Source organism: Anarrhichthys ocellatus, unplaced genomic scaffold, assembly GCF_004355925.1.
Source record: "Anarrhichthys ocellatus isolate YVR2014 unplaced genomic scaffold, GSC_Weel_1.0 scaffold32, whole genome shotgun sequence".
NCBI classification, from domain to species: domain Eukaryota; kingdom Metazoa; phylum Chordata; class Actinopteri; order Perciformes; family Anarhichadidae; genus Anarrhichthys; species Anarrhichthys ocellatus.
The window spans coordinates 4460124-4483191 of record NW_022280062.1 but is presented as its reverse complement, the minus strand read 5'-3'; the positions used below and the strand labels follow the sequence as shown (position 1 = coordinate 4483191).

Below are 23068 nucleotides of genomic sequence, written 5' to 3'. Positions count from 1 at the left end.
TGCACATACACTATTAAACAACTTAAGTCCCCAATAAGGGAGAAAGTGTCATTTTAAGATTTTTTTTAATTGGGTGATATTAGTTTGTGTGGAAAAGCCAAATCACACACATTATTAATGAAAGAAGAATTTTGTTTTTTCATGTCTTGCACAGTCTATGGTCTGGAGCTTAAACCACAATATGGAGTATATCGATCTACTAATGTCTTATTTTGAAAGTCACCCGTCGGAAGTTCTATAAGACACTTATAAAGCTTGACGCTAGTTCGGTAGACGGTCAGTCTGTCTGTCTCAGGGGCTGGGTTTCTCTTTTACCCAAGAAGAGGGGAAAAGAAATTAATTTAAGCATGACGAGACAAAGACACCGAGTGAACACTTTAAAATAATGATTTAAAAACTTCTCGAAATTGACCATGGCCATAAGGGAGCTCAAAGTGTGCCTCTTAGGGGTAAGTGACATGTTTTTGTTGATCAACTTTGAGGGGAAATTCCTTGTCTGCTGCGAGTAGAACGTAACTGACGTTAACAACACAATAACAAACGTTAGCTTCTCCAACTGACACGGATACTGTAACGGTCGGTCACCGTTTTTTAAACTAACCGTCTTGTTGCTCGTCAGAAAACTTCAACATGTTGATAGTTAAAATTATTTAACTATAAACCAATAGCTGATCCATCATCGGGTGAAGCAATCATTTATCCACTTCCTGTCTCATCGTGTACCGTTACGTCTGTTTGATTTCATAAATCGACTTGTGGAAGTTTTCTGCGTTTGTCTTTTATTTTATTATAACGGCTCAGTTTATCACGCATTACGTCATAGTCATTCCAAGCGCGAGGAGCAATCCGTTAGCTAGGTTTTCTTGCTGATGTTAGCAAAACAGAGCACTCCCTCTTTAGAGACGGTGGCAGGGACGTTCAGAGGCGTTGGGACTGCAAAGTGGTAGTTTATCAACGAAGTGCTGAGGAACTGGAGACTACACAGAAACGTTCAACAGTCCGCCACAGGAAGTGACACGCTCAGCAGGCATTTAATAGCCAACCTAAAAGTTAACCACAGACATTTCTTTCCTATCTTTGGTTCCCCTCCTTTGCTTATGTATAGCAGAGGTTCACACTTTAACCATGTAAAGAAGAATAAGAGCTGTCTATGTGTCTGGAGTAACTAAAAAGCATGAACAACAAATTACATGCAGCCAAAAGTTTCCATAATAGTTTACTTTATTGTTAGGTAAACATGGAGATTTGTTGTTTTGCACAAAAAAAGTAATATTTTCTATAAAAACAGAGCTAGTTGTAGAATTTGTGGACTAACAGGAAGCTATCTGATGGGCATGTGACCAGACAGTTGCCTAATCAATATGATCCAGTAGTGACCGGTGACTCCGTGTACATGTGTGTGTGAGCAGCGCTGTGTCTGATGTGTGACCTTGTTTTCAGGACACTGGAGTTGGAAAATCCAGCATTGTTTGCCGATTTGTTCAGGACCATTTTGACCACCATATAAGTCCCACAATAGGGTAAGAGCACAGCAGAAAAACGAATGGTTTATGCATATTTTTTGAAAGGTGGTTCAGCTCACTATAAGAAGACTTGGTACAAATTACAAATACACATGTTTGATTGTTGTTTTGTGCGCCTCTGACCTCACTTTATTAGTGCTTTCATGCTAAATGGGTTCAGTGTCGGCCATCTTTATTCTGTGTTATTTGTTTCCTGCTGACGTGCACTGATTTGCTTCCTGTGCCTATTTAAAGAACATGCGAAGAATCATTGTTGTGAAATGCTCTTTATCACCCACAGAGCATCATTTCTGACCAAAACAGTGCCATCTGGAAATGAACTGCACAAATTTCTGATCTGGGATACAGCCGGGCAGGAAAGGGTGAGTGCACCCACAGCATGAATTCCTAATTTTCTTATTATTAGACACATGACACTAGACACTAGCAGTGACACAATCATGTCACTGTCAGTGGTCCTCATGACATACAGTTATTATTAGGTGCAAATTGGGATGATTCGTATAAGGATCACAAGAGTGGTGTCATCACGGTGATATATTATATGGAGGGGGGGGTGGTATGGGTAGTTAAAGCTAACCAGACATGCTTACAGCATGGACAAAACTAGTGCAAGTGTTTCTCTCTCGTTTGTATGAAAATCATATCTTGAAACCTCTTTAGCAGGATTTAAAGTTCTCTTCATCTGTGGGGTTAATGTGAATTGTTGAGAAAATCACGTCACTGCACTAAAATAACTGTTGTTATCATGACCCCTGGCTGCATGCAATACAAAGACAACCTGACCACTAGTGGTGCTTAAGAGCCATGTTTTTTGATGAGTGGGCACCGTCATGGTTTTTATTGCACATACTATCATGAGCACAGGGGTGATATGGTACACATTAGTGCTGACTACTGTCTGTGGTAATGTGGTTGGTGGTGGGGATGAAAACAATGTAGGTTTTGAAACATTAAAATAAAGAATTTGATGTTTCTTGGGGAAGGAAATGCATTCAACGTGTTTGTTCAGGTTTTAACAATACACATATTGGACTTCTGTGGAAAACAGTTCTCTCTCAGAACATTCTTCTTAACACTGGAGTAACCTTCATAGTGAGTTAAGACGAGTTGAAACTTGGAAGGAAATAACTTTTTTCCCTCTGCCAACATCACATCATGTTAGTCGTTTACGGGTTAATACAATATTTTCAATGTTATGGATTTAAGCTTGTGTTCAGTTTAAATTAGGGATGTCCCGAACAAGTTTTTGTTGCCTCCGATCCTGATCCCAGCAATTTAGTTTTGAGTATCTGCTGATGTTGAGTCCCGATCCAACACTTTTCCTCAATAATACAGCTGCACAGTGCACATTACAAGTACATTACAGTTATTAAAATCAATACACTGCTTGACAATTAATTCGCTCTGTATTGCAGTGGAAAAAAATGTCTGCATCCAAACTGTTCTTAAATGTTTTAGGTTTTTTTTTTGCAAAATAACAAACACTCTCTAATCTTCTGTGTCCTCCAGTGTTTGCTTTGCTGCAGTCTTTTCCTGAATTAAAACTATATTCCGTTGAGTGTTTATCTTCATCATCTGTGCATCCTTTGATTGATAAATCTACTGTTATTGGCTCGTTGCTCGCGGTGCTTTTTTGTTGCACATGCAGTGGCGTGTTGAGTGTGGTCATTGTCTCCTCTGCACCGCTGAATGTCTGTGCCGTCCCCAGTGACACATCATGCATTATAGATGGCAGCCATAAGCAAGAGACTCTCACACTGAGCCGAAATGAAATGACTGCACATACATCAGTTAAATAATAATATACTAGTGTGACAGCTGACGTAAAGCAGAGGATTGGCCCCGATCGAGACATCCCTAGTTTAAATCTTTTTAAAGCAAATATACAGATAACATTTTTATGTAACTATTGATTGATCATGCTCACCGGTAATATGTTGTCTTTTTTAGTTTCACTCATTAGCTCCTATGTACTACAGAGGATCGGCTGCTGCTGTCATCGTCTATGACATTACTAAACTGGTAAGAATAACAAGACATTTATCATCTTTTCATCAAAGGAGTGACGGTAAATTAAACTTGGGTTGAGTGGTGACATCGCAAGAACAGTGGACAAGATCCCCGTGACAAAATGGAATAACTAACAATACGTTTTGCCCTCCTAAAAGCAATGTCCTTCACCATTAAAAGCACCATTGGAGCTGCTCCCTGGTGTATGAAATGTGTGTAACAGAAGAAGTGCTTTGAACTATGAGCCTGATGTAAAATTGGATTACTTTTCCATCACTCTGGGGGCCGCATTCCATGACCTACAAATGTCATTCTTTCCTGGTCTGTTCATGGAAACTTGTCTGAACAACACCTTCTAATACAGTGAATATGTGGCACAAGTTGTAGAAAACAGGCACGTTCTCATGAAGAACCTATCTCACAGTTGACCGTGATGTGCTCTTCTTGTTCAGGACTCTTTCCAGACACTGAAGAAGTGGGTGAAGGAGCTGAAAGAACATGGTCCGGAGGACATTGTTGTAGCCATAGCAGGGAACAAGAATGACTTAGGAGACATCAGGTGAGCAAAGGGTTCTTTTCTTAGACTGTCATAGCTGGAAAGAAACTCATTCTCATGGATATTATGGTGATAATAAAGTTTAAGAGACACTCACTACTAGACACAAGAACGCACATTTTTAATAGTTATTAGTCTGTCGTGCATCAACATCAACGCATCTCTTTTTTTTATAAAACTCAAGCTTCTTACCTCTTTACCACTTTTATTATTTGCTTCCATAGATTCACGGGAGTCTCAGTTATGACTGTTGTTTCACTGCATCCTTTAGGGACTTTCTGCACAGCAAACTCTTACAGGTTTAGTGAACAAGCACAACTAATAAAGTAATCTTCTTGTGATACCTGTCATGTAGCTCATGTCAAGTCCACTGTGCTAAGAAAACCATGTCTCAATAGTTGTCATTGCGATCGTTGTGCGACTGTAAGAAGACTGGAACAGGGCAGCTTGTAGAAACCAGCCGCGGCTTGAGCGGCTGGTTTGAGCAGCTAAAGAAACACCTCCAACACATTGGTGAAGGTTGCCGACATTTCTAAATATTGTCCCTTCTGGCCACCGCAAATTCTCTGTCTGTGAGTGAAGGTCTCTGTGGAAGGGGACCCCACGCTGAGGGGAAACTGTAAAGTTTGTTTGAAGAACCTTAATGATGCACTATGGTTTCAAATGTGTCGTCTCCTCCAGCACATTTCAGTACAAACTAGTTAAAGATGTAATGGATGAAAGTCATTGATGAAAGTTGTTCATTTTCCATGGGACACTTCTTAAGTGTGAACCTGCTCCATGCTCACTTTAGTTTCCTTCTCTCTTACAGGGAAGTTCCCATGAAGGAAGCAAAGGAGTTTGCTGACTCAATTGCAGCTATTTTCATCGAGACTAGTGCAAGAAATGCTGTCAATGTTGAGGAGCTCTTTCAGAAAATCAGTAGGTACCATGTCTCTACTGTATGTTGTTTCTACTGTATGTTGTCTCTACTGTATGTTGTCTCTACTGTATGTTGTTTCTACTGTATGTTGTCTCTACTGTATGTTGTGTCTACTGTATGTTTTCTCTACTGTATGTTGTATCTACTGTATGTTTTCTCTACTGTATGTTGTGTCTATGTCATGTGAGTCTGTATATAAGTACTGTATTAATTAAGACAAGCCTTTCAATAATGCCGGGAGCTGTTATTTATATGTTGTTTAATTGTGTGTCATATAATCACACCTGGGATGGATCATTTTAATGGTATGACACAAAAAAACACATTCATTCTTTCAAATATAAACTAAATATTCTTTTTGTCAATGCGTTTTAATTTCTTCAATTTGTAAGTTGTAGGCCTAAATATATTTTCCCATAATTTGGGGCAGAAAAACACCATTACATTTGTTTATGACAAGTAAAATTGCAGATTTCTAACAATTATTATTTTTTTTAAATATATCTGTTTGATGTTTTGATTTTACAGTATGTGCTGTGTTAAGAAAATGTTTTAAATATGTCATGTTTTGTTTTGAGGCTTCTAGTAGTGGTTCATTTAACATGTCAAACACATTGCAGTAGTAACAATACAACACTTTATATGATTTAAAACAGTTAAATCTGCCATGGTAACTCTGTGATTGACCCTGAGCTGTGTGTTTAGGTAAACAGATCCCGCCCCTGGAAAATCCCGAGGTGGAGAGCAACGACTCCTTCAAACTCACCCGGCAGCCGGCTCCGTCCTACAGAAGATGCTGCTAGTGCCAACAGTGGCTGATGAGATCGCTCCCCTCAGCACCAGAGACCCCAGCAGCACAGCACATAGTCCACAATGCACACAGTGTCTTACTGCTGGAAAAGACAAGACAGTGGACAGATAGAGGTCAGCAGCAAGATGAAACAACAGTACTATGTATCGGTCATTGCACTTATATTTCATTTGATTGAAGCCGTTTCAACTCTGATGAGGTCTGGAATCAGAAGGCTTTCAGTTTGTCCCCCTCAGGTGGTGTTTTACCTGAATTACATAAAGGTTTCTGTCTGTGCGGTATAGTTCACAGCTCAATAATAAACCCACATACATAACAAGTGATCTAGCTGATGTGCTTTTTAGTGCAGTTTGGCTCGGTTTCCCCTGCACTGTGGCTCTTAAATGGCCTTCATTAAATGAAGGTTTTTATACAGTTTGAATTTTTTTTATCACGGCTATACTTTTTTTTATCATGGAGCTTTTGTTTAAATGTATGTACTGAATTAGAATTTTCTAACTTGTGTTTGTCGAGATCAAACGTTGGACAAACATTCAGTTCTGTGGCTCAAATGCAGCGGCTTTACATTCCACGTGGTCGTGCTTACAGTAAATCACCCCCTGTTGAAGCACTGACCAATACTAGAATTGTTTACATGGTGATTTGTTAAGGTTCTTTTGCTGAAATGTATTGATTTCACTACAGGGGATGACCTTGTGCAGCATGTATTTATTTATCTGAAGAGGGGTTACATTTATACTGTTAAGAGGAGAAAAGACCTGCATGTGTTTTACTCAAAACATGTCGAAAGCTGTTAAAGTTCCAAAAGGGTTATTTATATACTAACCAAGCTCTTAAAAAAAAGTATGGAATTAAAAACCTAAACCAATAAATTCTAGCTGGCAAAGAAGTAGAAAAAGGGTTACTTAGCCCAGTTGTGTATTCTAAGATGGTGTATATTGTTTGCTGCTGTTTCTTTGGCAGCAGTGCCCTTAGGTGTGACCACTTGAGACATTTATAACAGCACCTTTGCAGACATTTAACAGTATTCATTTGGAAGTGTTGAAACAGTAACAGTATTCTTTAACAGCATTTTTTAAATGGACATGAAAGTTGACCTAGATGCAACATGGTTTCCTATTTAACAGTATTTATGTTTTTTACTATAGCTTAAAAAAACACGTTACCAACATGTATGACGGGATAATGGAGTTCAACTCGTAGTTTTTAATGCACTTATAGTATAACTGTGCTGATATGTGCTGTTCTCACCAAACTCCTTTCAGAAACCAGCCAATTAATGTGCCCTTGCTTCCACTAACATCTAATGCAGTGAAAATGGAAAGATGAAACCGACGGCTTTGTGGTCCAGATGTACAGTATGTCACATTTACCAACAGATTGACAACAGTTTCATTAAATCACACCACTTCATGATAGGACCTCCATACAAGAGATAATTACATTGAGCAAATACATTTTATTAGAGGTTACATGTTGACATTGTGATGAGATTTTTTAAAGTGATATATTTGTTGCCACACAAATGCCTTTTTTTGTGTTTTCCTAAACAAATGTGTGACACGGCTTAAAAGTGCAGACTGCTAGAGTAATGCATGAATTACTTGACTAAATCAGGACAGACTAATTGTATGCAAAACAGTCAACAATGATCTGCAGCCATTCTTTTACTGTGTGCCTAAACCATGCTCCCCTGTATCCTCTGTAGAGCAGATTAACTTTTGTATTTTAATCAGTGTAATAAAGTAGTGACTATTCTATGTTTCGGTTTTGTTTTTGCTACTTTCACCCATTGTAAGGATGAAGTATGTGTTTTGAAATGTCAAAGACACCAGGACACTCTTAGAGGATTATTGTATAGCCTCGCTGATTTTATGTTTTGTTAGTGGAGACCGGAATGATGAACGAGAGAAGAGGGGAACATGGTATGCATCCCAGCTGAGCCAATTTGACACCTCAGGAAGCTAAAAGTGTGAAAATGACACTATTCGGTTTCACAGTTTAGATGAAGCTTTTACTCCTTGTCACTGCAAATGACAAGGACAATTATGTGGTTATCCAAAGTTGGAGTGTCTTACATAAGAGTTATTACTCTACCATGACCTATTGGCCCCAAAATAGGAAAGACTCAACAAATTAGCCTTGTGTTATTTTTGCACATATATGTTTCAGGTAACCTTCTAAAAAGCTGTGAACCGCACAAATTACAGGCAGAGAAGAACACTCCCATAGAGTCCTATTCAGTACACTGCAGAGGATTACTCTCAGTTTACACAGGGGTGGTCTACACGTATTGTCCTGGAGATGGATTTAACTATAGGATAGAATAAATATACCAAAATACCAGCACATTATTATTTAAACCACAAACATGGACTAACTAACTTGCAATACAATGTCCACAGGTGAAGTAAGGACTCGTCCTCCTTTAATTACAGTATTTTTCTTCTTCTAAGTGTCTGAGTGTACCCGCAGTGTAACTAGATAAATGTACCATAATCACATCACATTCAGTAGCTGAGCCACGAGGGCGCGCAACAGGGTTGTGCACTCGCGCGTTCTCGAAGTTTTTGTACCCACATGCTCGTTCGCAGAGCTCAGTCAGCATTTGACTCAGTAGTGGCAGCAGGGGAGCTAGAATTTCCACTTGTCAGTTATTCCCTGATACTGAAATCAAGTGCATCCCCACAAGCTAAACATGTCAAAGTTGGATCAGATACTTGTCCTTGACCCTCCCTGCGACCTCAAATTTAAAGGTAGGTAAATCGACATTTTCCTGACGTGTCAAATGTCCAGCGAGTAGTGTTGGAGAAATACCTGAACTAGAGCGATTTCACACTCCCTCAAGCGAATTTCGTTGCTAGCGAAGCTAGCTAGCATTCACCGCCATTTTAAGTTAGCTAGGGACAAGAACGGGCCGCTGTATCCTCCTCGTGCTGTAGTGACGTGGATAGCCGGCGTGGCGTGTCTTTTTGACCGTTTGCCATATTTATGACCAGCGAACGCTAACTGACAACACCTTGCGAAGAAGTGGAAGAACGTGGGGCAACTACCAGTGGTTGTTAAACGGAATGGAAGTGAACACACACAGCGCACTATGTTTGTGTTTAGCAGCTAACATGAGCTACTAACGTTATGCTGTTGCTAGTGGGGTTAGCCACAGCAAACTGTTGTTTCCTTTGGACTCAGCCTATTCACTTACAACTCATAGCCCGGAGGTAATGGGAGAAGGGAATTAAGTTTTTTTTTTTTTTTTCAAGCGACACATATAACGTTAAGTGTCCAAACTGACACGCCTCGCGCAGACACTTTGCTGTGTTAAACTGGTAAAAGTAACTGACAGTTTGAATGACAAACTTTGCTTACTACGGTTGACAACAGACGTTAGCTCACGTTAGTTCAATTTTCCTAACTTCCAACCGTTAAATGACGTTATATATGCTCAGAAGATGTGTCAACGGACACTAGTGTTATCCCAACTCATTCATAGGAAACCAAAGTAATCCACACATCAGAGTACCACTGATTGCTTGATGATATAACGTTCAATGATGTATCAGTTAACCGTTGGCTAATGGAAGCCAGGCTAATGCCAAAGTTGATATCTAACGTTAAGCTAGCTAGCTTACATTCTTAGCTACTAAGAACAAACTGCCTTGTTTTGCCGTTTTTAGACCTATCAACGGTGTATTTTAAGTTTGACATTTGTATGATTTCAACTGTTGCTCTTGTTGTGAAGTGACAATTACAAGTGATTGAAATAACAGCCAACAGTAAAACTATATTGTTACAAGTTACATTAGTTACAAGTTTCAGGTTTAACTACTCTGCCAAGGTGATAGGTTTTTCCAAAACAATCCCAGACCATCATCACTTCCCCATTATTCATTTATTCCAGAATTATTTCCTTGTGTTTTCTTTCCTTGTTGCAGGTATTATTGTCAGTGTGGTTTTATTGTTGCTGAATGTACCACTTTTTTTAGAACCAGCCCTTTGTCTCGGTTATCCTACGATGCTGATTGTCATTAAGGACTCGGTAGGAGTGGATACTGACTGTAGCCTGGACATGACAGGCTTGTTGGAGAGGTCACCAGTTCAAATACCAGACCCACAGGACAGCGATTGAATGGGGGGACAGTCACAGATGTTTTAGGTGATGAGGTGTCCTATGTGTAACTGATTTGTCACACATTTTTACACAATGCAGATCCTACACCTGATGATACCAGAGAATGCAAGAAAGCCTCACCTTGACCACAAAACTTGTAATCAGTTGCTGTACTTTATTAAATCAGGAAGTGGTTGTTTTTTTGTCACTGGTAGATCCGTGACTGCTTTATCAGGTGTAGGACTTGTGGTGGTGAATAGAGCCTGCCAGTCAAAGAAATTACAAAGATATACAGCTTAAGATAAACAAAACTCATGTTGAGTTAAGTTTTAAAACTAGCTAGTTCAAATACAAACGGTAGTATTGACTTTAAACCTGATCAAACTTTCATTAATGTTGTGCAACAGGTTGTTGGTGCTTTAACAGACAACTTCTTCAGTGAAGTAGTGAAATGTTTAAGAGTAGGTGTCTGGCTGCACTAGTCGGCTCAGTTTGAATAGATACAAGTTTGAAATAGAGTGGTCAAGATGTAAACATGAATTAATGTATGTTCTCAGCTGAACCTTACATTGATGTTTCCTTTAGTCTGATGGCAGAGACATGGTCTGTCAAAATCAGATCATAGAGTGTACCTCCTACTTTTATCCGATTTTAGGTAGACTGTGTTCCCGTTTTTCTGATTAGTCACACAGTTTCCATTTTCTGTTATCAGGACAGGTTCAACTTTTAACCTCTGTGTTCTGGAATGGATGCAAGGCAAAATTACAAAGTTAAGACGAAGCTGATCATCATTAATTGATGATTTGTTGACAAGTTCTATTTCTGCTTAGTATGAGCATAACTAGCAAGCTGACTTAAAGTTACACCAGAGTACAATTTGAATAGTCCTCTTAACCTCTCATTTATGCAGGCCTGAGTCTGAATACAATGTGTTATACAAATAGTTTATGCACCTTGACCCAGACTAATCTTCCCATGGTTTTAACTTAAATGATAGATTGGTCAAAGAGAGAGGATCACTCAGTTTGGGAGGTTTTCTGTACTTCAGGAGGATCACTCAGTTTGGGAGGTTTTCTGTACTTCAGGAGGATCACAGAGGAAAATGAAATGGTTCCTATTCTGCCTTTTGAAAAACAATACGAGGAGAAGGAAGATGACCACAGCTTCTTGACTGTCACAGAGGCCGTGCTAAATTTGTCTGCGTGTATCTGAGAGCTGGCCTGTTTTAGAGCCTCTGCTGGGATTCCTCCAGCAGGCTAGAGGGGGCAGCCCTCCTTTCCTTGGCTGGTATTTTTAGAATAGGCCTGGCCTGGGGGACCCTAACTCAGCATACATGCAACAAGATGAGAGAAATGGTGCTAACGCTGCTCGAGCAAAGGTGGCATCGCAGTGTTAGGCAATGGAGGCAGGCTATGTGGGTGTATATCTGATGTGCATAACTGCTTTTCTGTATCAGTACTGATGTAGTAATGCCTACACCTAATGCTGATCAAAAATCTGTATCGCGGTCTTTTTTAAGATTCTTTAAGATTTTTCACGGTATATCACAGTATTTTATTATTGTTTTTGCATGACTGGGCCTTTATGTAGGTTTATGGTGGCTTATTCTACAGTCAGGAATATACAAATATTTCGGTCTTTTCAAAATAAAATATTTTAAGATGGTTGTTTGAAGACTATAAACTGACCAGAGGTCTGTTGTTCTAGAAAAGAGGGCGACAGTGTCGGCGTTGTTGGTATAATGTTAGGATAGAAGTTTTTTAGAAGTCTTATTTAATAGTCTGTAGTGGGACCATGACCTTGCATAGGTGGACTGTTATGCGTTCGTACTGTCGCTCGCTCCACTGCTTGCTTTCCTGTCATATGCAGTGCCACGGGGAAATGCCTCTAACGAGCGATGTCTGACCTTTTGTCTTCGCTGTTTCACTGGGGCGAATCCAACCATCATAATCACACTCTTGATAATCCATCACGTTTTGTGACAGAGGTTGTTACTTTTAGCACCACTGACAACAACAGTGACTTATTTTGACAGACACGGTTCTTCCAGTGCATCTCTGGTCTCTCTCTCTCTTCATCCTTCATCTCTCTTTTCTGTTCTTGAATGCGTAGTAGCGACGGACTTCCTTAGCTGGTAACAGATTCTTATGCTGCCAGATAGCAGCTGTAATGTTACCCAGGATGCCGTTTGGTGGTGTGAATTTGTGAATGTACAATTATTAGTTTTACAAATTGTTTACGTGTCACAAATTGTTGCGTGCCATGGTGCTTTACCCTGTTAAAGAGAGTTAGTTGTGGGTTATTAATTGTTGTGTAAGTTTTTACCATGAGTGAGAAGGGTACGCAGTTAACGCACTCTCTGCTCTCTCCGGCCGGTAGCGCTCTTCCTGGATATTCCCGGAATATGATAAATGTATATCATAAGGGAAATTAAAACAGCATGGATCGGTATACAGCCCAGCACCAGCTCACAGTACCACCTAGTGTAGAGATTTATCTCAGTCAACCTTGAATTCTTTCCTGCAGAAATTACACTGTTGTCTTAGGTCTGCATGTTTTTATTGTGTCTGTGTGACAGAAAACTGTTTGATAAATAAACTGATGCTTCTCTTGGCCCACCAGCAAGTACAGGATAGTAGAATGGCTTCAGGCATGTGCAAAGGGAAGAGGAAAGGTTTATAAGCTGTAATTATCATGCCTCCCAGGTACGTTTGAGCTGTCCCAAGTTACATTTACTTCCTTCAAAAATGTAAATGTGCTCATACTATCATTGTTACAATAAGCTGGTATGTCCACAGCAGGAAGCATCTCGTATGTTCTTCCTCTAGCTTCAAAAACGATATGCAGGAAAAACTAAGATGTTGGAAGCGGGGAATGTGGACAGAAATGTGGCAAATGAGGTTCTTCAGGTTTGTAGGAATGCCTTTGTGACGCACCTGTGTTGAAAACAACGCCCCAGTCATTCCTATAACTCGACACGTTAGCTTTAGCTGGGTAGATCCACTCCAATCTGGTCACGTATTGCTTCTTATCTCTCTGAACACTGGGTGTGAACTAAGGCTGAATGTGGGCTTTGTGAACTCTTGAGCAACCTAGCTGTAAAACAAACGAATGGTGGGAGACTAGAAAGAATATTGAAATGCTTTTATGTCTTGTTTTTATGTATGTAAACCATGCAAAGGAGTCCAAAGTCACAATAACATTTTGAATCGGTTAATCCTGAAGGTTTGAGACTGAGAATATGACCACAAATACTGATAAACTATATCCTGTGAAACAATTTTAATCTGGGTACTGAAATGGACAGTATCAACAAAGCCAGATCCTTTGTTTTAAGACTCCTCATAGGCTACAGTCTATTTATTAATTTGCTTAAAGACCTTTTCATATGAGGATATTTGTTTCTAAGGGCCATCGCTGTAATTTATAGTGTGAGATTATGGCACATTTTGTAGTTGTCTTCGTTTCATTTAAAAGGAAATCGGTGATGTCCCGATTTTTGTCGTCATCTCTCTTTGTAAAGTACAATTTGAGGAAAGTTTGGCAGCTCGTGTTGTCGTCGTCTTACCGGGGCTCAAGCCCGATGGCCCAGGAGGGGAGGACAAATAAAATAAAATTCATAGGGAGAAAGAAATCCTGCTAGACTGTCTGTGGTACTCCTGACTGAACGGGACCGAGGGTTCTGTGCTACCGGTTGAGCAATGGGAAGGTTTGCGTATAAAGACACAATGGCAGCAGAGGTTTTACTCTGACACAACCAGCCACCAGAGGAAAAAAAACAACCTTTTTCTATCAGCTGTATATCTGACTGAGATCTGTTTCTCTTACTGACTGACAGAGTGAAGACTGAGAGGCAACTGACTCTCTTAAAGAGAAAGGTCTCCTCTGACGCTCTCTCTTTTCTCTCTCTCTCAAATATCGTCAAATATTCCTCACTCAAGCTTTGACGCCCCAAAAGTGTGATTAGAGACGGCTCGGGATCACTCGCTCAGTCAGTTGGTGACAAACTTCAGGGCTGGCTCCCACTTTTCAGCGCTCCAGCCAAAACCAGCTGGCTCTTTCCTTTCTCTCTGACAGTTTTGGCAGCACCCAGTTCACTATGCTGATTAGGATACAGCTCCACCACGTTGCTGTAATGCCACTGCCTTCCCACATTTACAGAAATCCCCCATGCGCAACATTTTGTGTTTTCCATGAAGACACTCATCAGAGTTTTGTAGAGATCTCGAGGTGGGATAGAAGTTTACCACCGCCTGGTTGTTTTCTGTACAGGAAAAACACTGATCATGGGACACATTCCTTTCAAGGCCTCTGAGGCTAATTGTAAGGTTGTTTCTAAATGTTTTACTTGGCATCCATTTGTGTTTTTGACGTGATATGGCTTATCAAAGTTGGATACTGTACGGTAAAGCTCCTGCAATCCAGCTTCAAGCCAAGGAAGTCCCTATTCAATTAGTCCTCTTAATCATACAGGCCTAATTGACTTGTACCCTGGCGGTAATTTTCTAAAAGTCTTTGATGCTAAAATACTGTCGGCATTATCGGCCTTTCAGCGGTGAGATATAACTTGAAATATTGAATTGACTCTATTTCTGCCATTTCACTATAAACACGCAACATATTTACCATTCTAGAGGTATTCTAAAGGCCCTGGGGATTTCTGTCTCCATTGCAATTTAACGCAGCAGCAGTTTCTTTAAGTTTTGCTGCAAGGATACTTTCGTCTTTCTTTATTTTCCCTTTTACAGTTTACACAGGAGAAGAGTGTACTCCATGATATAGAGATGATAATGTGTTTGTCTTTCTTTGTCCATCAGGTCCTTTCACAGATGTAGTCACCACCAACCTGAAACTGAGGAACCCTTCTGACAGAAAAGTCTGTTTCAAAGTGAAGACGACTGCCCCGCGCAGATACTGTGTACGGCCAAACAGCGGCGTCATCGATCCCGGAGCAACTGTCATTATCTCTGGTAAGTTATTTTTGTTTTTATTATTAGTCTTTATTCCCTTTTTAAATTCAGTGACCAGACATTCCTTTAGCCCCTCAACATGTTGTTAATAGAGTGCTACAGGGATGATGTGTTTTTGTTAGCATAGCACTAGTTCCCTCAACAACAAGCCAATGAGACTTTGTCCATTACATTTTGGATTATTGCTGAAAAAAGCTTCGTGGCAAACAAAAGGTTCTGATACTTACACATTTTTACCCAATTATCAAGTCCCCCGGGCTGCGCTTCACTACATCACACGTGATGTAGTGTAAGAACTGGATTTAGACAGAAACTGACTGTAAAGTCGGGATGTAACCATCATTTGAACCTTCAGTGGCCAAAATTAGTAATTTACAAACAACTTATTCACTCAGTCAGTCATACTGCAAGTGGGTACTGCCATCCAGTATTTTAGCATTTAAAAATATTAATCCATGTAACACAAGGCTAAGGAGTTAGATGCTTCATAATGCATCTTGCAAAGAGATGAGGCTCATTTCCAAAAAGGAGATACTGCAGAGGAAGATATCTTCAAGTCTTGTAAGAGACTTGAAGGGAAATGTTCTGTAAATATCTTTTTGCTTAAACAAAACTAATAGGACACTTCTGATTGGAGGGTCACTGGCTACCTATTTAAATGCACAATGACATTGGAGACTTACTGTTTATACACTGGATTATATTGGTAGAAATAAACATCTTAAAATTGGTTAGGAGATGATGGAATTAACTAATAATATAAAACCACAACAACGTGAGGGTGATCAGATGTCAGCCTTCGACCTTAAGTGTGGGAGGAATGTACTAACTTGAGATTTCCACATTACATAAAGAATATATTTTTGGCTTTCTGAAGTGAACATTTATTTCATTTAGGAAAATGAGATTATTAACATTGAGGTCTTTTGAGAGGATGAATATTACCAGTATTGGTTTGTCGTGCTAAACCCAAGTACACAAAGTTCCAATGTTGAACACCCAAAGGTGAAGCGCGCACACACACACACACACACACACACACACACACACACAGAGCTTCAGGAGTTTCATAACTTATGTGGAGGCCTTCATCAGAGCATTTAACGAAAATGGAAGTCCAGTCATTTGTTTACTGGACTTGACAGGTAATTGTCAGGTTCAAACGGTCACATCTTGAGGTCCGAAATACATCTGACGTACTGTTTTAACTGAGGTTACAGGTTCTGTTATGTACATTCTATGTTTCCATATTTTGAGTTCAGAGGAAGCATTGAAACTAAAATCATCTTCTTGTTGTTCTACAACATTAAATACGTTGATGTCTTTAAGAAAGGAAAAGGGTTTCTTCCAAGTGGCTAAAGGACACTACTAAATGTAGTAACCCGACCGTGATGTGCTCTGTTTATAGCCTAACGTTAGCTTTTTACCTCTGGCCATTGCATTTATGCTTCAAAAATCATAGAAGTGGTGTTCATTTGTGAAGATTATCTTGTTGAACCAAATGTATAAGTATCATAATTGTTTGATTGACACAGAGCTTATTTTCTGCAATAATTCAAAATCCAATTTAAAAAAAAAAAAACGGAAAAAAAAAAACACACTCCTGTTGGCATTTTGTCGAGGGAACCAGTGCGATGCTAACTTCCAGGGTTGGCCCACAAACATATGTTCTCCATATAATGCAATAAGGCTCTTAGGCTCTTTCAAATCAACATTTAATGTTGAGTCAACACACATACATGCATGATTTACTCATTCCTCCTCATGTCTTTCTTAATAACTCACCAGTTAGTTATTGGTTAATGGTGTCAGGCTATTGAAACTGAAACATAACCCTATATCCCAAATATCTGTGTCCTCTGAGAAGTCAAGAATAACATTTTTGATTTAATTAGAATAAAGTCATAATATTTCATGAAGGAAATCTACCTGCCCTCTAGTCGGCTTCATCAGTGGTGGAAAACTGAAACTAACGGAAGACCTTCTGCTTCTACATAAATCCCAGCATCGTGTGGCTCATTGTTCGTGCTAATGGTAACTTCAGCACCTCCGATAAAGTGTAGCTCAGAGCTGCTTCCTCAGAATCGCACAGAAACTCAGAGCGGAGGAGGGCAACGTCCCAGTCTTAAGCAGGGAAAGAGTCGGTGTGTGTGCGCTACCTTTTCACCTTTTGGGTATCAATATTGTCACTGACGATTGATTTGTGGGATTTATTATGCTGATTATTTATATGATATGTTTCCTGTAGAGAGATGTCTCTACTCAAATGTTTTAACATTGTTCATCTTTAATTTGCAGTCATGCTACAGCCCTTTGATTATGACCCCAACGAGAAAAGTAAACATAAATTCATGGTGCAGACGATTTTTGCCCCGTCACATGTTTCTGACATGGATTCATTGGTGAGTGACTTTTATTTACTTACCTACTCGGCTCAGAATATTCTTCACGTTGTAGAACGTGAATAGTAAAATGTGGTAGAACACAAATACGCTGGACAAATGTTTAAACTACGCTGTGTACCCTGAAAATGCAGTTTTCTTTAACCTGAGTTTAAATTGTATTTGTGTGCTTTTCTTTTAATTCTTGTTTAAGATGAATACAGATTAGAGTGAGCTTTCCATACATTCTAACACCTCAGTGTCAAATGACACTCCTACATCTTTTTTTTTTTCTTTGAAATTGGTCATCAATGATGTCGGGGTAATTGGCATTCTGCTGAGTTCATATGTAAAGCGCTCTGCTCTTGTATAAGACCATAATGGCAGAACATCAGATGCATTGAGAAGCATTCTCAGTTGTCCACCAGAGGACAGCAAAGGCTCATACAGTCAGTAAAACATTCACATACCTTGAAGTCCTGTTCATGAACTGACTTGTCATGAATGAGAAGCAACATCCAGGAAGTGTAGAGGAACAAAGGTCTCCCTGGTCCTGATAAGTAAACTGGGATCTAATAAGGTTCCTGCTTTATCACATGGACTGTGTTACACCTTCCACTTATGACAGAGATTATTTCTTTAACTTAAACTTAAAGCAATTCTCTGCTTTATGAGCACTTTTAATCCAAACACCTTTGTCATAGAGTATAAAATAGAGTTCAGGAGCTGACGTGATGGAAATTTGTCACTCTAAAAACACAGACCTTAAACCAGTGGAGGAATGTACACTTGTGACAGTGTTTGTGGTAAAATGAGTCGAGGGGGTTATAACTGTTATTTAAATGAAGCTGTGCATGTTTTATGTCCATAGATGTCTGCAGTGCATGTGAATAGTATATGATATATATAATAGTGAATAGATGTAGGTTGAAGTGTGTGTGTGTGTGTGTGTGTGTGTGGGGGGAGATATAATCCAGCTGTTAGTGGATGAATAACATGCCCATTGTTCATCTCCACCAGTGGAAAGATGCAAAACCCGATGATCTCATGGATTCCAAGCTGAGATGCGTCTTTGAGCTGCCTTCAGAAAACGACAAAGTGGTAAGAGATGCAGCCTCGCGTTGAGAACGGCTGATTTCCACCTCATTTAAATCAACTGAAGTATGATTTCTGTCTCTGAAGGATTTCTGTCCAATGCTCAACTTTAAAACTTTCCAGAATACCATAACGTTCCATAAAGGCAAAAAAAGTTGGAAAAAATGTACAGCAATAACGTCAAATTATATGTTATAATTATTGCGATACCTTTCTAGTATCAGTATACCGTGCAACACCAGTGTGAAGTTAGCTGTGAACCTAGCAGTGCAGTCTGTGTGCACAGTTTATTTTAGGTAAATAAATACTACATCTCAAGACCAAAGCATAATTACTGAAGTCAACAGCTGACTGTCAAATCAAATAAAGAAAGTTGAACAGAATAATATCTCAACAATATTTGTCAGTTTTCAAATTGAATTGGATGAATTATAAATCTAAAAATAAATTAATGTTCTTCTCTCTTGTTTCAAGTAAAATAAGGGCTGCATTCAAGATTAAATTACATAACAGAAAGCTTTTTTAATTTGTGTGTTTCTTTAAAAAAATTAATTAATTTTAGAAAATGAACTGAATTGCCCTGCAGCTTTAAATTCAGTTCATTCAGGGTGAAGTGATGTCACCCAAAAAAGCCACGATATTACATTCGTCTAATCTTCTAATAAGATAAGTTGGTGAGCATGGACTATCTGTGGTTATGAAACTACTTGTTTCAGCTCTATCCTCTCTGTTAACATCACTGTTGGTCAGTGAATTCATGTGTTGGGATTCTGATCATGTTGGGCTCTTAGGTTGTTTAATATCTGACTTCATTTCAGATGTGAGTGGGTACGTTTGCTCAAAAGATTTGTGCTTTGTGTCGTAGTGGCGCTTCACATCACCGCTGTTAATAATCGTCACGGTCTCTGAACATTTGAGACATCCTGGTTTTCAACCGTCCGTGGGAAGAATGAACATTTCCGAGTTTGTCCATTCTTGGTTAAAGGCTCTGGTCTCTCTGACCACATGTCTCTCTTTGGACCACGCGTTATTATTCTCCGACTACTCGATTAAAACTATCTGCGACCCTGGACTCGCTGCAAATTGGCAGACAATAAGGAGATGGCGCAAAAAGACAAAATATAACAAAAGCATGGTACGATGATGGGAAGACGGCTCCTCCAGAGAAATGTACACCAATAAGTTTCATTGTTGGACCACACATAGCTGCTCAGGGTTTATGAATGGTGTTGAAATTTACAATCAACATTGACATCCTTCAGCGCAATCAAAATTCCCACTTTATAGTGTGTTTTATCCCTATAGTCATAAATGAGATTCAGCAACTCCACTAACTCGGCATCAAAATGTACCACAGAGTTGAAATCGACGCTTCTCTAACAGTGTCAACTTCAACAGAGCGTCATAATAAACTGGTGACTCTGAACACTGGGAGCCTGTATTAATGAACTCGGTGTAATCAGGATTTAGATAAGCAGTGCTGCTGGACAGCTCAGCGGGTCCTCACAGTTCAGGTGAAAATGCCACCGGTGTCAGATTTAGCTTACGCTAAGAGGCTCAACAGTGAGGCTATGTGGACTGCTGAGTCAGCACAGTGTCTGCGCTCTGCTTCCTGCTTTTGCACGTGTAGCATGTACAGTATAGTATGTATGTGCAAAATGTTAATAATGTAAATGTGCAGGATGACTGTAGTTTGAGGTGTAACGTCATAATGTGGAAGATTTGTGTTTAGGCGTAATAAGCTGTCAAACCCCGTACTTTGGTTTGGTGGAGTACCAAATACTGTCAAGTACTGAAAGCTGGTTAACAATTACTACACAGTTCTTGCCGTCTCACAGACGGATGCTTTGTGTCAAAAACTCACTTGTGAAGGAACCGAAAACAATCCGTCGCTCTCTCAACCACTTCTTTTACCTAATGAAGGTATGAGATCTAAAAAGGCTTAAATAAAGTGAGCACAAGTGATTGTCAGCGTGCAGGATTGCTTTTTTTTGTGTGTCTTTATCTTAGTTTTGATCATATAGTTGCCCGGGACCCTCACATCGGTACTTTTGAGGTGCCTAAATGAATTGTTTATTATTTTGTACAAAACAAGACCTGGGCCTTGATAGACTTTAATATCAGCTTGCCTTGGATGGTGGTACAATGGATAACATCATATCATCATATCCTGTCTGTGTGATGATTGTCAACCCTCATCTACCGTTACTACAGTTGTTGCATGTCCATTAGAAAGCCCTTCATTTCCCCCATGTTGTCTGTCCCACAAAACAAAGCCACATCAAACGTGACTTCTTGAGGGACGCGTTTCCTCTCTGGTCTCTTTGATCAGCCACTGTGAGCTTCTGGGCCTCGGAGAAGGCGGCCTTTCTTTGGCACAGGCTCCCGTCTAGGGGGGCGGGGGGTGATCTCCCTACTTAACTCACGACATGGCGGATTTCACGTCATTGGCTCTTTCTCTCCTCTACTTGTTGGGCAGAATGACGTCGAGGCGACCACCAAAGCAGCCCCTCTGATGAACTCTGCGAAGGGCGACTCATCAGCAGCCACGGTGCCTGTAACTGCCTCAGGAGACGATCCAGAGATGAAGAAAGTGCTGGAGAAGTGCAAGAGGCTGCAATCTGAGATGAGCAAGCTGGGTGATGAGAACCGGCAATTAAAGGTCAGATCTGTGGATACGTGATATTCATAACGTGGTGAAACATTCTGGTTTCATAGCCCTTTTATCACACCACATTTTGTCCTACTGGTCTCTATAAGTTTAGCCCAAGCAGTAATCTCTGGGGCTGAAAAATGAAGCCCAAAACTGCAATTCCTCGAATGGCCACTTGAGGCTCCAAAAGGGAGTCGATCCCCAGGGACCCCCATGTTAAGATGCCCAAATGATTGAAACGATTAAGGGCGTGATTGACGAGTCACTACCAAAGCGTTCGTTTGTATTAAGAGATACTCTAAAGGAGTCGGCTGTTTATTTTTTCCCCAGTAAGTTCATAAGAAACGTGCCAATTAATATCACAGTTAACGCAAATTACGGCTGCACCGTGTGACCCAAGCTAGCGTTGGCATTAGCTGGTAACTTGCCGTCTGTTATGCTAATGGTACTAAGTTTGAGACCGCTTATCTTAATTGATGCATGTAAACCTGTATTGTGCAGGTCTGTTGACTGTGTCCTGCTCTCCCTCTGTTACAGGATGATGGCATTAGAATGAGAAAGATGCCTCGCTCAGACCACATGACATCAAACTCAACTAGCCTCCTCGGCCGAGAAGCCAGCACTGCCTCCCTGCCCTCCCTCCTCGTCGTGATAGCAGCCATCTTCATCGGATTCTTCCTAGGGAAGTTCATCTTGTAGACTGGGAGGTGCATGCCAGCCGTATCCCCCCCCCCCCCCACCCTCCCCGGCTCCGGAATAAAACAGGCCTGGAAAAAAAAAAACCAAGAAGTCTTTGTGTTGACTTTGCCATATCATTGGTAGTGTGTGGCAGTGAACACATCTGTACAGCATCATTCAAAGGCGTCGCCTTTTTACAATCTCATGCGGTTAAGTTCACACAGAGTTGAGAAAAAGAAAGGCGGCAAAAAAAGTGAATGTTCCCTTTTTTTTTTTTGTTTTCTGTTTTTTGATGGCTGGATTATACAGGTGATGTGGTGGGACAATGCAAGTTGTATGCTATCGGTCAACATGGAAGATGAGTGAACCATGGGCAAGATGCAGTCAAAAGATCCATTATTCTTCTCTCTCTGTTGTTTTTAATAGGAATTGAATAGAATGTTAGGTGTCTTGTAAATGTTTTAAATCCTTTTAAACAAAAAAGGAGAGAACTTCCATCAAACACACCTTGCTACCTGTTGCTGGATTGCCTCTGAAGTAAATTTGTTCAGTTTGTAATTTCTACTTCTTGTCTTGGAATGTTCAGGTCCAGCTGGGGATAATATAGGTGCCTCCTTCTTGTACGTTTCTGTCCTTTCCTTTTTCCTTACAACACCAATGCAGACTTTATAATATTATTATTATTATTATTATTATTATAATACAAATCATATAATCCTTCTGAGGCAAATGTTGACTGGAATGAGGTCTCATTCTTAAAATCCTGTCCCATGGTATTAAGCATTGAAGAAATAAAAATGAAAAACAATATGGTTTTGATAGCAGTCTTTTCCTGTCTCTCTCCTTCAATGATACGCCTTTAAATATTATTTCATTCCATGAAATGAGTGTATTGTGTTTGTGTGCCAGGTTCTCCGCTCCGTCTTGCCACCAACGTTTCTTTTTCAGTACAAGGACAACGTAGAATATGTGAGCTAACCATGCGTTTTAATTACTCAACATTTCTACTAATATTTGTCTTTCAGTGATTAGTTGCAAAGAGCCAGAGAACTAGAACATGCTTCACAACCTCAGACTCCTGCTCTGTTACGAGCTTTAATTGAAGAAGACTCTAGTGTTGAGTTATGCTTTGTTTGTTGACGGGAAGTTTGGATCTCTTTTGGATTCTAAATTTAGTTGTGAAGGGAGGAGATTCTTACACATTTTAATGGTTTCATCTTGCACAAAGTATTTTTTAGGTTGTTCTGCCAAAGTAGTTTGGCACATTATAGAATGCTGGTCATTTGGCCCAAAACTTAATTCAATTCAGCATGATGGCTAAAATACAGAACCTTCTTTACAAGAGTCTTATTTTCCCC

General features: G+C 39.9%; 2 protein-coding genes across 2 annotated transcripts; both read left to right on the top strand.

The window, feature by feature from the left end:
* The first annotated feature begins 265 nt into the window (after nucleotides 1-265).
* Nucleotides 266-7585, top strand: rab31 (RAB31, member RAS oncogene family). Its single transcript, XM_031865488.1, has 7 exons — nucleotides 266-449; nucleotides 1441-1520; nucleotides 1804-1885; nucleotides 3477-3548; nucleotides 3989-4095; nucleotides 4904-5013; nucleotides 5720-7585. Exons 1-7 carry the CDS (start codon nucleotides 414-416, stop codon nucleotides 5815-5817), a joined length of 585 nt encoding a protein of 194 aa, XP_031721348.1. The 5' UTR covers nucleotides 266-413; the 3' UTR covers nucleotides 5818-7585.
* A 784-nt stretch (nucleotides 7586-8369) lies between these two features.
* vapal (VAMP (vesicle-associated membrane protein)-associated protein A, like) lies at nucleotides 8370-22529 on the top strand. The gene is made up of 6 exons (XM_031865255.1): nucleotides 8370-8581; nucleotides 14751-14903; nucleotides 17202-17305; nucleotides 18305-18385; nucleotides 20859-21041; nucleotides 21570-22529. Exons 1-6 carry the CDS (start codon nucleotides 8524-8526, stop codon nucleotides 21729-21731), a joined length of 741 nt encoding a protein of 246 aa, XP_031721115.1. The 5' UTR covers nucleotides 8370-8523; the 3' UTR covers nucleotides 21732-22529.
* The last annotated feature ends 539 nt before the right edge of the window (nucleotides 22530-23068 follow it).

Coding starts and splice junctions, on each gene's coding strand:
- rab31 (XM_031865488.1), top strand. CDS start 414: ATGGCCATAAGGGAGCTCAAAGTGTGCCTCTTAGGG. Junction 1,521..1,803: donor CATATAAGTCCCACAATAGG/GTAAGAGCACAG, acceptor TATCACCCACAG/AGCATCATTTCTGACCAAAA. Junction 3,549..3,988: donor TCTATGACATTACTAAACTG/GTAAGAATAACA, acceptor CTTCTTGTTCAG/GACTCTTTCCAGACACTGAA.
- vapal (XM_031865255.1), top strand. CDS start 8,524: ATGTCAAAGTTGGATCAGATACTTGTCCTTGACCCTCCCTGCGACCTC. Junction 8,582..14,750: donor CTGCGACCTCAAATTTAAAG/GTAGGTAAATCG, acceptor TTTGTCCATCAG/GTCCTTTCACAGATGTAGTC. Junction 18,386..20,858: donor CTTCAGAAAACGACAAAGTG/GTAAGAGATGCA, acceptor CTTGTTGGGCAG/AATGACGTCGAGGCGACCAC.